Here is a 16,091-nt window from a genome sequence, read left to right on the forward strand (position 1 = left end):
CCCGGGATGAGCTGGATGAAGTGGCTGGGGAGAGGGAAGTCTGGGAGTCCCTCCTAAAGCTGCTGCCCCCGCGACCCGACCCCGGATAAGCGGAAGAAGATGGATGGATGGATGGGTCTCGCCTGAAGTCCAATGTTATCTCCACAGTCTTGAGCGGGTTCAGCTCCAGGTTGTTTTTGGCTGCTCCAGTGGATGAGCCGCTCCACCTCCTGTCTGTCCGCAGTCTCATCACCGTCCCGGATCAGTCCGATGAGAGTGGTGTCGTCTGCATACTTCAGGAGCTTCACAGAAGAGTCGCCTGAGGAGCAATCGTTTGTGGAGAGAGAGAAGAGCAGTGGGGAGAGGATGCAACCCTGGGTGGCGCCAGTATTAGTGGTCCACGTGTCGAATGTGATGGTCCCCAGCCTCACACGTTGTCTCCTGTTGGTCAGGAAGCTGGTGATCCACTGACGGGTGGAAGCAGGCACCGCGAAATGGATGAGCTTCTGTTGGAGGATGTCAGGAGCGATGGTGTTGAACGCTGAGCTGAAGTCCACAAACAGGATCCTGGCGTACATCCCTGGGGTGTCCAGGTGGTGCAGGATGTATTGCAGTCCCATGTTGACCGCATTGTCCACCGTCCTGTTTGCCCAGTAGGCAATCTGCAGGGGGTCGAGCAGGGGGCCCGTGATGTCCTTCAGGTGGTTCAACACTAACCTATCAAAAGATTTCATGACCACAGATGTCCGGGCGACAGGTCTATAGTCATTCAAACCTGTGATGGCGGGCTTCTTGGCCACCGGTACGATGATGGAGCTCTTGAAGCACGAGGGCAACTTACACAGCTCCAGAGAATAGTTGAAGATCCGTGCAAAGGTGGGTGCCAGTTGTTCAGCTCAGACTTTCAAGCAGGAGGAGGACACGCCGTCTGGGCCCGGTGCCTTCCTGACCTTTTGTCTCCGAAACATTTGACACACCTCCTCCTCGCAGATCTGAAGTGCGGGCGCGGTTTCTGTAAGAGAGATAGTAGGTGATAACGATGATGGAGGTGTGGTCAGAGGGGTTGTGGGGGGAGGTGTGTATGTTGATTGTACTGCAGGAAGTCGTCTTGTGTGGGTGGACTGTTCAAACCTGCAGTAGAACCTGTTTAGCTGGTTTGCAAGCCTTGGGTTCTCCACAGGACGGGTTTCTGAAACCCGTGATGCTCTGCAGACCTTTCCACACTGTTGAGGGATCAGGATTGGCAGAGAGGTGCCTCTCCAGGCTGTGCCTGTAACACTTCTTGGCTTTCCTGATATCCCGATTCAGTGTGTTCCTGGTCTGCTTGAACAGGTTCCGGTCACCACTCCTGTAGGCCTCCTCTTTGGCTTTGCGCAGCATCCTGAGGTTTGGTGTAAACCAAAGTTTGTCGTTGTTGTACGCGCAGAAGGTCTTAGTCTGCGCACACAAAAATCCTCCCAAAAACTGAAGTATGATGTGACAGTGTCGGTGAGTTCATGCAGGTCTGAAGTTGCAGCTTCCAAAACTCCCCAATTGGTGCGGTCAAAGCAGGCTTGGAGGTCCTGCTTTGACTCCACTGTCCACTTCATCACAGTCCTCACCACAGGCTTAGAAGTTTTTAATTTCTCCCTGTAGGATGGGACAAGATTAACTAGACAGTGGTCTGAGAGTCCTAAAGCTCCACGAGGCACAGAGCGGTATGCATCCTTTATTACGGTGTGACAGTGGTCCAGTGTCTGTGCCCCTCTGGTGGGACACGTTATGTGCTGTCAGTATTTGGGGAGTTTGTGTGCGAGGTTTGCACTGTTAAAATCACCCAGAACAATGATTAGTGAGTTTGGTTATATTTTCTTTATGTCTGTTACCTGATCACCCAGCAGCTGCGTGACTTCGATTGCACGTGCGTCTAGTGGAATGTAAACAGCTGCCATGATGATCGAGGAGAACTCCCGTAAACGGCCGGCAGTTTATGAAATGTGTTTCTCGGAGAGGGCTGCAAGACTCTTTCAACACCGTGACATCAGTACACCAACTTTCATTAAAATAGAAACATAGACCACCTCCCTTTACTTTTCTCGAGAGTTCCATGTTGCGATCGGCGCGGATTAGCTTAAATCCAGGTAGCTGCATGGCCTGGTCGGGGACGAGTTCGGAGAGCCAGGAGTCAGTGAAGCACAGGGCGGCGGAACCGCTAACGTCTGGGTTCCGTGGGATGAGAAGCAGCAGTTCGTCCATCTTGTTCGCCAGGGAGCAGACATTTGCCAAATGAATTGATCAGGGATGAGAATTTTCCGTGGATCCGCGGATTTCCGTGTTTTCTTCTGTCGAAAGTATTTTCGTGAATCGTGTGAATCCGTTGAGAAAATTATTTTTTTATATATGGGGGGGAGCGTCCGCCCAGCTGGCCAGGAAACGTTAGCCTCGGCGACTCGCGAGCATTCCCGGCGGCATATATATATATATATATATATATATATATATATATATATATATATATATATATATATATATATATATATATATATATTCCCCTGCTACTTTACTCTGCTTTTTCACAAGTGCCATTCTCCTCCCTGATAATGGTAGGGGACAACGAAACCCTCTCTGCCTCAGCTTCACGAGGGCTCTGGCGCGCTTGCCACGCCGCCATCTTCGGAATGCTCGCTTGTATAGCACCGCCGCTCTGGCTAAAATCTCCGTCAAACAGTCTGGGTCAGAGAAAACTGGAGAGAAAGTACCAGGAGAAGACTGTCCGATGTTTAACAGTTCTTCTCTGGTAAAAGTGATCCGGGATGGGCAGCAGAAGATGCAGAAAACACAGAAAATAAGACAAAGTAGCAGAGAGCAAGTCAACGTGGCGGCCATCCGCGGCGCCATCTTCCATCGGCGGCATGTTCCGGGCATGTCCCACCGGCAGGAGACGCCGTGGATGACCCAGGACGCGCTGGGTACGCCTTGGGTTCCCCTGGGATGACCTGGATGAAGTGGCTGGGGAGAGGGAAATCTGGGAGTCCCTCCTAAAGCTGCTGCCCCCGCGACCCGACCCCGGATAAGCGGTAGAAGATGGATGGATGGATGGATGGATGGATGGATGGATGGATGGATGGATGGATGGATGGATGGATATATCAGATGTAAAAATAAATAAATTACAAAGACATAATCAATAAAAAGGGGTTTTATTATTACTGTACCTCAGAGACACAGCGATATTTACGTTCTGTAACTTACAGTATGTGAACTCCAAACTAACTTAGCTTTATCTATCTATCTATCTATCTATCTATCTATCTATCTATCTATCTATCTATCTATCTATCTATCTATCTATCTATCTATCTATCTATCTATCTATCTATCTATCTTTTTTCAGTTTTTAAAAATAAAAAGGGGTTTTATTATTACTGTACCTCAAAGACACAGCGATATTTACGTTCTGTAACTTACAGTATGTGAACTCCAAACTAACTTAGCTTAACTATCTATTTTTCAGTTTTTAAAAGTTAAAGTTAAAGTCCCTATGATCATCATCTCACACACACATCTGGGTGTGGTGAAATTTGTCCTCTGCATTTAACCCATCCCCATGTGATTTTGATCCATCCCCTGGGGGAGAGGGGAGCAGTGAGCAGCAGCGGTGCCGCGCTCGGGAGTCATTTGGTGATCTAACCCCCCAATTCCAACCCTCAATGCTGAGTGCCAAGCAGAGAGGCAATGGGTCCCATTTTTATAGTCTTTGGTATGATCCGGCCGGGGTTTGAACCCACAATCTTCCAGTCTTAGGGCGGACACTCTACTACTAGGCCACTGAGCTGAGTTGGCTTTTTATCCAACTCACATAACGTTAACTTAAAGTTAACTTAGCTTTAACTTAAAACTAACTTAGCTCATCTTGACCCTCACTTCCACTCAATTCAGGCTTTCTTTTCTTTGCTTCACTTTCCTCCTCCTCACCATCACTTGGCCCGTTTCTAGATTTCCATCACTTCCAGGGTAGGGCAGTGACGTTTAGAGATGATGGTGATCCCTTGGATGGCTTGACCGCATTGAGGGCTTCCTTCTGCTTAATCGTCGTTGCTTGACCGTCGAAATTGTTGACATGTTTCGACCATATTGATTTGCAAGATCACTCACATGCACTCCCCGCTCATATTTTGTTATAATTTAATGTTTTAATTGTAAGGAAAACATCAACTTCTTAATTTTTTGACCACTTCTACCATTTGTGTTTGCCTTCTTGGGACGCTATCTGACGTGCCGCTGTCTAGCGGGCTATCCATGATGATGTCGTATGTTGGGAATTATTTCGGATGTTGAGTCAAATAATTGATCAAATTTCACATGGTATGTTGAAAAATTCATATGTTTAAGCAATTATATGTAGAGGTTTGACTGTATTTCATTATATGAAGTAGGTCCTGGAACGAATTAAATTCGTATGTAGAGGTTTAACTGTACTGCAAATCAATTTTAATAATCTTCTTAAACCTAATGAAAATAAGAAAAACTACCAAATAGATAAAAGATCAAACACAATTCTCCAAAGGAAAAACATTATTCAAAATATCTGGTATACAGTGGTCTAGCCAAAATCCTGAAGCTGGAAGGGATTGGGTGACGTGGCAGACAACCATTCATTAGCTTCATTAGTTTACATATTGTTTAATTTTAAAATTGTACATCTGAATCTTAAGTAAATAATCAGTAAGTAAATGGAGTAAACAATGTCATTGTGGCATTTAGAAATGGGCAGGGACGTTTAGGGACTTGTGGGATGAACAAAGACGTCAACGATTCAAATCAATGTTATTCTGTGTGTGTGCGTGTGTGCGTGTGTGCATGTGTGCGTGTGTGCGTAGCCACCAAGCGAGACTGCATCGAGCGCTTCGGACAGCAAACCATCGAAAGGATCTACAACGACAACGACATAATTTGCAGCACCGAATATTCCCGAATCGTTCCTTTGGAAAATGGAGAGGTAACGTACTTATCCATTTATTGACATCATTAAACGTTATTCTAGCAAAAGACTTCCTCCAAGTCAAAAGGTCAGCGGCGCACAATTTTCATACTTAGTGAGCGGGACCTCTAAAGTCCACAATGTATTAACAGCCAATTAATAACTGCCTAAAATGCAAGCAACTTGTCCTTTTTAAGAATGTAAGAGGCCCATAAAGTAATTCTCAGCAATAACACAATAAGTCCCTGAACCTACAACGTAGTAACTTTTGGCCAGTAACGTAATAAATTATTAAATTGTTGGCTCATTATTTCATTATTTTTTGCAATTGCAGTATCTGAAACCATTAAATAATAAGATATTAATATCACTTTATTCAACTTTTTATCTCAGGATATACTATAAATGTAAAAATGCACACTCTTCATCGCTTTGTCTCTCCTGGCTCCCTCACTTCATGTATTTGTCTATTTATACCTTGATGGTTAAGGTTACCATGATCTTGATTCCTGCCTGGTGTTCCTTCGCCTGTCACGCCATCTTAAAATGTATTGGTAACAAATTTGCAAACACAAATAAGTATGAAAACGAAATATGACATGTATAGCATGTAACTCACTCTTGAAGATTTAAGATCCCTACTTTTGTTCCAAGCGTAACTCTAGCGCAGAACGCAGTCTGTGTGCATGGGTTTTCTTTCTTTTGATATTTTGGTAGACATTGTGCTGGTAGGACTGGGTCTAACAAGGGCATATACACCTTTGTGAGCCTTTGGTGGCTGGAAATAGATGTTTCCCAGCAAATGTGCGCCAATTACATTCGTGCAAGTCCGAGTCATTGTGGAAAAAAAGCTTCACCCAACTTGGAGATTTAACCCGCTTGGAAGCACAGAGCACTAACCGCTAAGGTAAGAGTTGGGGCCGCCACATTGCCATGTAACCCCAAAGGAAGGTACAACCAACCAAGGCTGGCATGATTTGCATCTTAAACATTTTCACATTGTGGACCATTCGTCCCCTCAGGCCCAGTAAGATGCCCTTCAACGTGCACATTAATTGTTGATCAGATGATAAATGTGCAACTAATACATTTGTCGACCAGGGGAATTTGTGGAAGCCACACACAAACAATAAGGATGGGGTGCTTTCACACTGCGTAAAACAGTATATATTTTTTAGATAATAATGAAGCTTATGTAACAATGAGAAGTCCATTTGCCATGTAGTAGCAGTAACACTACACATATTTCAAAAGTGATGATAATCGAACCTACCGTATTTTCCGGACTATAAGTTGCTCCGGAGTATAAGTCGCACCAGCCATAAAATGCCCCAAAAAGTGAAAAAAAAAATATATAAGTCGCTCCGGAGTATAAGTCGCATTTTGGGGGCAATTTATTCGACAAAATCCCACACCAAAAACAGTCATGAACGAGCAACAACAGGCTAAACGATAGCAACAACAGACTAAACGATAGGTATGCTAACGTGACAAACACAAACAAAGAGCTGAGAACGGGCCTGACGTAACATATAGAGTGATTAAGGACAACTATTACATGAATAACATGTTTATAAAACCATCGGTGTCACTCCAATTCATTAAATCCATCGATCGTTCTTTGTCAACAATGGGTGCGCGCGGCTGAGGGCGCTTGCACTTCAAAATATTCCACAGGCTCATATAACAATAGATAAACTATATTTCAAATAACTATAATACAAGCCAATAATATTATCAAACCATCCGTGCACTTTAATTCCATTAAATCTATCGATCAAATTCCTCGTCCTTTGTCAACATCGCCGCGCGTGCGCCCTGACGTCAGCCTCGTCTTTATTCCACAGATCTAGTATATAACTATATTGTAGCGTTAACAAAGTAAAAGGATAGACGTGGGTTTGCTAAACGGCTCTTTATTAAACAAAACAAACTTCCAAGCATGTGGCGGCGTGGACTTCCAGACAGACCGGGCGTGCGTAATGGCCATGTCCGAGCCCCGCGCACCGTTCGCGGACAGCCACTCGGCCGAGCGCCGGCCCCCGACTCAGTAGAGTAGGACCGGGCGTGCGTAAAAGCCACAATAGTTTTTCAAACCTTCTATGTCACTCCAAATCCTTAATTCCTTCAAACTCTTTGTCCTCCGTGTCACTTAGAAATGATCACCGCTAATGATGCCGGTAGTCCTTATGTGGGCACGTTTGTATGTAAACAACCGCCGCGCCGCGCTACTGACGTCACTTGAAATAGTAATCCATTGGTACATCACGGTTCTCCAAACTTTCTTTCTGCTGCTCGATTACTGTTTTCAGCTGCATATTTTACAACTTGAAGTTTGTAACCTGCAAAATATGAGTTTCTTTTTGGTGCCATTTTTCTTAAGCCCACCCAGTTGATGAGTCATGGCCAACGGTGAAATTTAGAGCGCCCTCATCCAGTTTCGTCTGAAAATATAATTTTTTTTGGTTGTTTTATCAAAGTCAAAGTCTGCTTTATTGTCAATTTTTTTTTTTATATACTAAGACACACAAAGAGATTGAAATTACGTTTCCACTATCCCTCGGTGAGATAGTACACATATGCATACAAGCAACACAAAAAAAAACCAAGAAGGCACAAACAATGAATAAATAAGAGTGTTGAATAAATGATAAATAAACAAATAATAATAAATAATAATAATAAATATTAGAGGAGCAAAAATGGAGCAAGTGTACATACAGCAGACAGTGGACTTGGATATGGTGCTTTAAAGTGTTAATTGCTTTATTTGATGTTTTCTCTATTTTTTTACGTTTTGAATATGTTCAAGATAAAGATATAAAAGCATGTGAAGTGATCAACTATACTAAAAATAACATGGGAAGTGGTCAACTATACTTGTAATTGATGTCTTAATGATCAAGTAAAAATTTGTGAAAAAAAACATATATAAGTCGCTCCTGAGTATAAGTCGCCCCCCCACCCAAACTATGAAAAAAAACGCGACTTATAGTCCGGAAATTACGGTACTTTTTTGCAATCCCCTTATGATGACAAACTGTTGAGAATCTTCTGATGTCTGAGATCTTCGAAGTGCTTGTAAGAAAAGCAAATAAGACTAAACACTGGCATGAAATCTGTTTTCCTGTGTGAGGACTAAAAAGATCAATTTACGTGCTTATTCTTATCTATTTGCCACTCAAACAACTGTTGGCCTAAATGTGAGCAATGCATCGCCACACCGTTCCGAGGTATTGCGCCAAATAACATGATAACAGTGGCTAAGAGCAATGAACGGGGCAATCAACAATGCATTTGGCATACTTGAAATTACGTCATCCCGAAGGTTACTGGAGATTGCGGAACATAAGCATTTTAGTTTTGAAGCGTGTTGGTATGAGTCTAATTAAGAACCTGGGTGGGTTTGCATTTAAAAAAAAATGCTTAAAATAGACTTAGCTGTTAAAATATGGTTGGTTAAGTTTACTTCACACTTAAGCTTTCGAATTAAGATTTGATAATTTTTATAAATAAATTCTTGAAAAAAGGCTAATAATGGCATATAATGTAACTGTTCTTTGTAAGCAAATTTTAACAGACTTACGGTATGTTGTTTTGTCTCAACTTGTTAGCAGGTTTGCTGTTTAATGGAAGCCTGGAAGCACTACCTACATAACAGATACAGCACTTACCACCAACTCATTCTTTTCATCATTGGCTTTTTTTTCTTTTTCGTGTGCCCCTGTAACGAACAGGGCAGGACAACCATGTCCAGTATGATTTTTGTTCATTGGATAAGGAGAAAGGAGAAGTGGGAGACTGAAACGCAGAGCAGGTGTAGCGAGGAAGCAGCGTTGCAGCAGCGGATGACAGACAGGTGCCGGGGCTCGACTGGAAGCTTGAGGGATAAGAGCAGGCAGACAGGCAAGCAGGTGTCGCCGTGTCCGACGGCCGAGGCAATACATAGTCGCGGACAGGCGGGTGGTCAGGCCAGAGTTCGTAGTTGCTCGGTCAAGCAGGCAGCCAAGGAGCAAGGCTGACTCGTGGTCAGGAGCAGGCAATAGGTCAGGTCGGGCGGAGTTCATGAACAGGTCAATCAAACAGGCAGGCAGGCAAGGTCGGCAACGGGAATCAGTTTGGACAGTAGCCTGTGAGCGCGAACAGGGAGCAAAACAGACTTGAAGAAATCCAGACGAACCGACATGAGTCTAATGGAGTCTAATTATTATTTTTTTTAAATCTGTAATTATTTTTTCACTTTTTAAAAACATTGATTTCCTGAACCGCTCATCCTCCTAGGGTTGCAGGCCCGCTGTAGCCTATTCTAGCTGTCTTAGGGCGGTAGGTGGGGTACACCCTGAACTGGTCGCCAGCCAATCGCAGGGCATACAAACAAACAATCGTTCACAGTCACGTCTGTGGACAATTTTGGAGTGGTCAATCAGCCTATCATGCATGTTTTTGGAGTATGAGGAAAAGAGAGGACTCGTAAGAAACCCACGCAGGACATGCAAGAGTGAACGTGCAAACCGCACAGGAAGGCCAGAGTCGGGATCAAACCCTGCACCTCAGAACTGTGAGGCAGGCGTGCTAAGCAGTGCCCCACCGTGCCACCACTTTTTAAAACATTTATAAAAAATATAAATCATACTGGCATTGTCAAACATGACCAGTTCAGCGTGCACAGTGATCCCTCATTTATTGCTGATAATTGGTTCCAAGATAGGTGATGTAGAGTCAATATTTTTACGATATCCGCACAAGACTTTTATAATTTTATTTTTAAACACTTTCCTGTATTATTAGACACTTTATTGTATTTTTAAACATTTTTTAAACATTTTAAAGTTAAACTGACTTTTAGAAACATTCTATAGGGCTTCACTGATACAAAGTCACAAAAAAACTACCATAAACGTGTCACAGCTTTAAACACTTTACTGTATTATTAGACACTTTATTGTATTTTGAAACACTTTAAAAAACTTTTTAAAGTTAAACTGACTTTTAGAAACATTCTTTAGGGCTTCACTAATAAAAAGTCACCAAAAAACTACCATAAACGTGTCACAGCTCCACTCTGCTCTCGTCGTGCTGGCTGGCTGACGTGCACCCACAGGCCAGCACAAGGGCATTCACACAAGACTTTTATAATTTTATCTTTACACACTTTAATGTATTTTAAACACTTTATTGTATATTCAAACACTTTGATAAACATTTTAAAGTGTAAACGTGTCATGGCCGCTTTGCTCTTGCTGTGCTGGCCGGCTGACGCCCCCCTGCGGCCCAGCGCGAGAGCATCCACACAAGACTTTTATAATTTTATTTTTAAACACTTTATTGTATTTTTAAACCGTTTTTAAACTTTTTAAAGTGTAAATGTGCCATGGCTCCGCGGACCAGCGCGAGGGCATCCACACAAAACTTTTATAATTTTATTTTTAAACACTTTATTATATTTTGAAAACCCTTTTAAACATTTTAAAGTGTAAACATATCACGGCTTCGCTCTGCTCTCAGCCTGCTGACTGGCTGATGCGCCCCCGGAAACCAACGAGAGGGCATCCGCACAAGACTCTTATAATTTTAGTTTGAAACACTTTATTGTATTCTAAAACACTTATTAAACATTTCAAAGTGTAAACGTGTCATGGCTCCACTCTATTCTCTCTGTGCTGGCCAGCTGACGCGCCCCCCGGACCAGCACATATCCAATACGGAGCTGCACACACGAATCAGTGCTGATCGCTGCCACCCGTGCCCTTCTTACTGACTGATTAGGGCATGTATTTAAACGCTGGAAGCTTGTCAGTGTGCAGTGGTTCATCTGCCTCAATACACTGCCACTTGGTTCTGCAATGCCACCTGCTTCCCGTTTGCGTGATACACCGTGTAGCTCAATGCCTGTTTCCTCATTCGCTGTTGAGTAGTGATGGGCACATGAGGCTTCCTTGGTGTTTGAGGCTTTCCCACCAAATGGTTTGCAAATACCGTATTTGCCGGTGTATAAGTCGACTCGGTGTATAAGTCGACCCCCTAAAATTCGACGGAAATTTACGATTTTATGATATATCCTTTGTATAAGTCGAGCTCAATTGTTGCATTATATTAAACTTCAAAATTCAATCAGAAATATGCGAAATTTATTGACGAAATGTGTTCAAATTCCGGGAGGCCGGGCGCATGCGCAGTGGCCAGAAATAGCTCCAGCTGAGCAGATCGGCTGTATTTAAGCACCGCAGCGGAGATCGCGGAGCCTCATTCGACTTCCAGCGGCCGGCGAGCTCACGCACGCCGCCCGGCACCACCGGGAGGCCGGAAATAGCTCCAAGTCGAGGTCGATTTTTTTCGGTCGATTTTGGATCGAAAAAGGTCGACCAATACACCGGCAAATACGGTAGGTTCATTTCTCGAGGCTTCATGTGCACACAAACCCCTCTGCTGGTCAAAAGGAGTAATTTATTCCATCAATGAGAATTACATTCACCTTTATATTTTGCTTCATGTAGCCTGATCAAAATGAATAAAGTGTCTCTCTGTATGTGCATTCACGTGTAACATTGGAGGAGGTGGAATATTGTGTTTCAATATGTAAATAAATACCATCAATGTCTATTAAGACACGAAAAGTTGACGGAACACATTTTGCTGCTGTGTTTTAACAAGGAAAGACTGATGTGCTTATGAATGAAGATGACTTGTACTTGTGATTGTACTTGTGAACAGTAAAGAGGAGTGCTTGTGCAACTGAGGGGGATGGTTATTGTTTTTTATTCAAAAACAATATTCTTTGCCAAATTACAATCGACTGACTTATGGTTCCCTGACGGGGAATCAAACCCAGGCCGCGGACGGTGAAAGCGCCACGTATTAACCACTTGACCATCAGGGACACCTTGAAAAAGCTTGAAAGAGCTTGCTATGCGCTTCTGCTTTGATGACGCACACCGCTCGCTCGCTGATCGGCTCGTCAGCTTGCCTTGTTGTCCTGCTCTGCCAACATTCCATCCCTCCTTGTCTCCTTTAATGTTTGTGTAAACCTGTGTTGCATTTGGCTATCCTGCCCCGTTCGTGACATAACAAAGTGCAAATCAGAAATGCTGCTGATTCTGCTGATGCAAACGAAGTGGAAGAGTGAATACGTAGCGGGAGGCTGATATAAAGTGTGGTCAGAACTGCTCTTACAGTTGTAAGCCAATCAGCGGCAAGGATACAGATCAATATGTTCCCATTGGTCTCGTCTTCTCAACCGGCCAATAGTGTGCTGTAACGTCATATGGGCAGACAAAGCCTCGCACTCCAAGTGACGCTGCAAAAAGCCGCGATGCACCAAATATATCCGCAGTATTTGTTTTCATAAAAACCCGCAACGCACCCAGTTTGCAATAGGTGAAGTGCGAAGTGGCAAGGGATCACTGTGGTCCGCCTTTCACACCTGCGTGAAGCTGGCCCCCAACCCCACGCAAAATTTAAGGAAAATAGTCTGTTTTGTTTGTGCTTCGTTTGTGCTTCGTTTGTGCTGATTTGTGCAGCAAACATTTTTGTTTGTGCTGCTATGGTTTTTTAGTTATGAAAGATTATTTTATAGGTCATCCAGAGTTCACCCAGCCTCCCATCTGCTCCAAATGAACCCAAAATGGTATAGTTTGTTTGTGCTTCGTTTGTGCTGGTTTGTGCAGCAAAAATTTTCGTTTGTGCTGCTTCCGTTTCGTAGATATTACACATTTATGTTCTAGTGATGACGTCACCCAGCCCCCTATTTTCCTCCAAATGGACCCAAAATGGTACCGTTTGTTTGTGCTTCGTTTGTGCAGCAAAAATTTTCATTTGTGCTGCTTCGGTTTCGTAGATATTACACATTTCATTCATAGCGATGAGGTCACCGTGAAGCTGGCCCCCCATTTTCCTCCAAATGGACCCAAAATTGTACCGTTCGTTTGTGCTTCGTTTGTGCTGGTTCATGCAGCAAAAATCTTCGTTTGTGCTGCTTCGGTTTCGTAGATATTACACATTTATTTTCTAGCGATGACGTCACCCAGCCCCCCATTTTCCTCCAAATGGACCCAAAATGGTACCGTTTGTTTGTGCTTCGTTTGTGCTGGTTTGTGCAGCAAAAAAAAATCGTTTGTGCTGCTTCAGTTTCGTAGATATTACACATTTCATTCATAGCGATGACGTAACCGTGAAGCTGGCCCCCCATTTTCCTCCAAATGGACCCAAAATGGTACAGTTCTGTGCTTCGTTTCTGCTGGTTTGTGCTGCAGAAAGTTTTGTTTGTGCTGCTACGGTTTCGTAGATATTACACATTTATTTTATACCAATGATGTCACGTAGCCCTGCCCCCTATTTACTTCCAAATGGATCAGCCCCCATTTAACTCCAAATGGACCCAAAATGGTACCGATTGTTTGTGCCGCAAAAGAATTAGTTTGCGCTCAGTGAATCATTCAATTTATCATTTATTTAATATTAATTTATTTTCTAGAGATGTCAAATCCTTGCTCCATGGATCGTTAATTAACCATTTGTTTGTGCCATTGCAATTTTTCGTTATTAAAATCATGCATCTTCATTAACCCCCTGTCATGTATTTTATTCTAACAATTTTTCACTTGACATCATGATAACTCCTCAATTCATACACATGTATTATCCAACTAATTACCATGCAAAGTGACCTCTGCAGGCCGGTAAGACATATCGCAACAGGGTGGCGAAAAACAAAGACGTGCAACTTTTTCAAGCGACAAATGCACAACTATCTCCAAAGATTTAATAACAGCGAGTGACAGAAAGCGTCTTTTTCTGGGAAGTGACCCTCGACCAATGTAAGTAAAATGTGTAAAATAAAAAAACGAGTTCATACAATATAGAATTAAAAACACCCCAGGTAGTCTGAATAGCTAGTTCGCTAACATTGTCTTATTAGACGTGTGTAATTTGCACAGACCAAGAAAACTAAATTTCTAAAGAAAGCATGCTTGATACATTTTGATGTCAAAATATTTTTTCCTTTGCATCATTTTTCCATCCATGCATAGCAATTATAATGAACACGCATGTGTAATTTTAATTATTCAAGCAATGAATCCTGATTATATTTATTTGTCCTTCAACTAGATGCCCAAACAACCAGCGGTAGACAATGATTTAATTGTTGCAGTTCTCTGCTCATCAAAAGAGGCCATACTTGAAAATGATAATGTAGCCACTCCAAGCGCTACTGTGTGGACAGATCTGAGTGACCAGTTGGAAAAGAAGATGTCTGCAAAGGCTCTGTACACCTTTGTAAAAACAGACACAATATCTGGTCAGCTCTGGGATTCAGTCATGATGAAACTGATCCTGAAACTAGCAGTGAAGCAAGCTCGGAATCAGGCCCTGAACGGTCATTTCAGCTTCATATTCCTTTTAACAAGTGGATGGAATTGATTCCGGAAAAGGCTGAATACAAAGATAAGAACTGTTGAACCCAAAAGGGAGAATATACAACTTTGAAGCCTGGCTCTATAGTTAAAAAAATGATGAGGTCGAATGGCATGTCTGGCCATATCTTCCTGTATCAGGGTGTTATGACAGGGCAGGGCCACACCGGAGTATAAGCCGCACGTGCATACGAGTTTTTTACAAAGAAAGACAGTACACAGAAAGCCTTTTTAAAGTTTGAATAACATACCTTAACATGTCTTTCTAAACATTGCCTGTGACGCAGCAGTAGTACCGCAGCAACACGGAAGTGTGCACGCAAGTTATTAACAAAGAAAGACTGGACACAGAAAGCTATATTAAAGTTTTAATAACATACCTTAACATTTCTTTCCAAACACTGCCTGTGACGCGGCAGGAAGACCGCAGCAACACGGAAGTAACACAGCACTAATAGGGTTTGATTAAATAAAACATACCGGTAAAAGTCACTGAGACGCGGCGGTAAAACAGCAGCAACACGGTAACACAGCACTAACAGGGCTGATTAAAAAAACATACTAGTAAAAGTAAAATAAAGAGCTTCATCGTCTTCATCTTCCTCCTGTGCACTGAAACCATCGAAGTCTTCCTCAGTGTCCGATTGGAATAGCGTTAGATATCCTTCGCCTTACACTTTCTCAGTCTCTCTTTCGTCGTCGCTTTTATGCATTTCTTCGAGTGTGATGAGGGTCTGTTCATGCTAATCTTATTCATGCACGAAGCGCTAAATTACATTAAACTAGCGAGCAACACGTATAGCTCCAGAGTAGACGGGACCACGAAATTAAGAAAAGGGTGCCGCAACACAATGTCATCAACATCGACTGCCTTTAGCTTAAAAGCGGCATCATATGCATTTCTTTTGTCCCCCATAATGACGGTTTTTGTACAATGTCAGTAATGTCCGTCTTGATCGTGTTCTGCGTGATGCACGAAATGTTCAAAACACAAAGTAGCACGTCTTCTTCTGCACATTATCTCTTCTTCGTCTGTCTCGCTCTTGCTTCCTGCTAGAGCGCCCCCTGAAGGCCGTAAAAATCCATAAATACACCGCGCCACCATTTAAGAATCAGGGTTCAAAGTAACGTTCTGAATAAAATGCATTAAAAGTTCACATTCATTGCAACTTGTTTTTGGTGAGCAAAATGTCAGAAGAATTGAATTTAAATGCTGATTGATTGGGTTTTAATACAATGCAGATGGTCCAAACAGCGCCACTGCTTTGTGTAATATCTGGTTCACATGGCAGACTAAGAGAAAGGGTTTAGAGCACAGGAGTCAAACTCAAGGCCCGGGGGCCAGATACGGCCCGCCACATCATTCTATGTGGCCCACGAAGACAAATTGTGCATCAAATTCGTGCGTCATTACTAGAATTGCAAATTGTCTACACTTTTAATAATATCTTTTTTAAAAAATATTTGACCAGTTTTTACTCGTCTGATTTGAAAACGAGTTATTTGTCAGTTTGTTTTGTAGCTTTTACTGTATATAATATGAGGTGCTCATACATTTGTTTGGGTTGACAGTCATAATGGCCCTCCGAAAGAAGCTATGACTACAATGCGGCCCGCGAAAGAAATGAGTTTGACACCCCTGGTTGAGAGCCCTTTGACGCAGGTCACCTAGCGTGCATTCCTACTAAAGCTCATAATAGTCACAAGCAAGACAGCCAGAATAAGCAGCAGTCAGAGTAGTG

General features: G+C 42.9%; 1 protein-coding gene across 7 annotated transcripts in view; it reads left to right on the forward strand.

The window, feature by feature from the left end:
* lama5 (laminin, alpha 5) overlaps positions 1-16,091 on the forward strand; it is a 347,871-nt gene that overhangs the window by 60,129 nt on the left and 271,651 nt on the right. For all 7 annotated transcript variants that reach the window (XR_015863095.1, XM_088398876.1, XM_088398835.1 and 4 more), the window contains exon 4: positions 4,839-4,957. Coding sequence is in view for 6 of the 7 variants with exons in the window: in XM_088398876.1 (XP_088255002.1) it covers positions 4,839-4,957 (119 nt within the window). In the remaining variant the exon portion in view is untranslated. The remainder of the gene's footprint in view (positions 1-4,838; positions 4,958-16,091) is intronic.

This window comes from Syngnathus floridae, chromosome 2, assembly GCF_059516105.1.
Source record: "Syngnathus floridae isolate MCC-2025c chromosome 2, RoL_Sflo_1.0, whole genome shotgun sequence".
NCBI lineage: Eukaryota > Metazoa > Chordata > Actinopteri > Syngnathiformes > Syngnathidae > Syngnathus > Syngnathus floridae.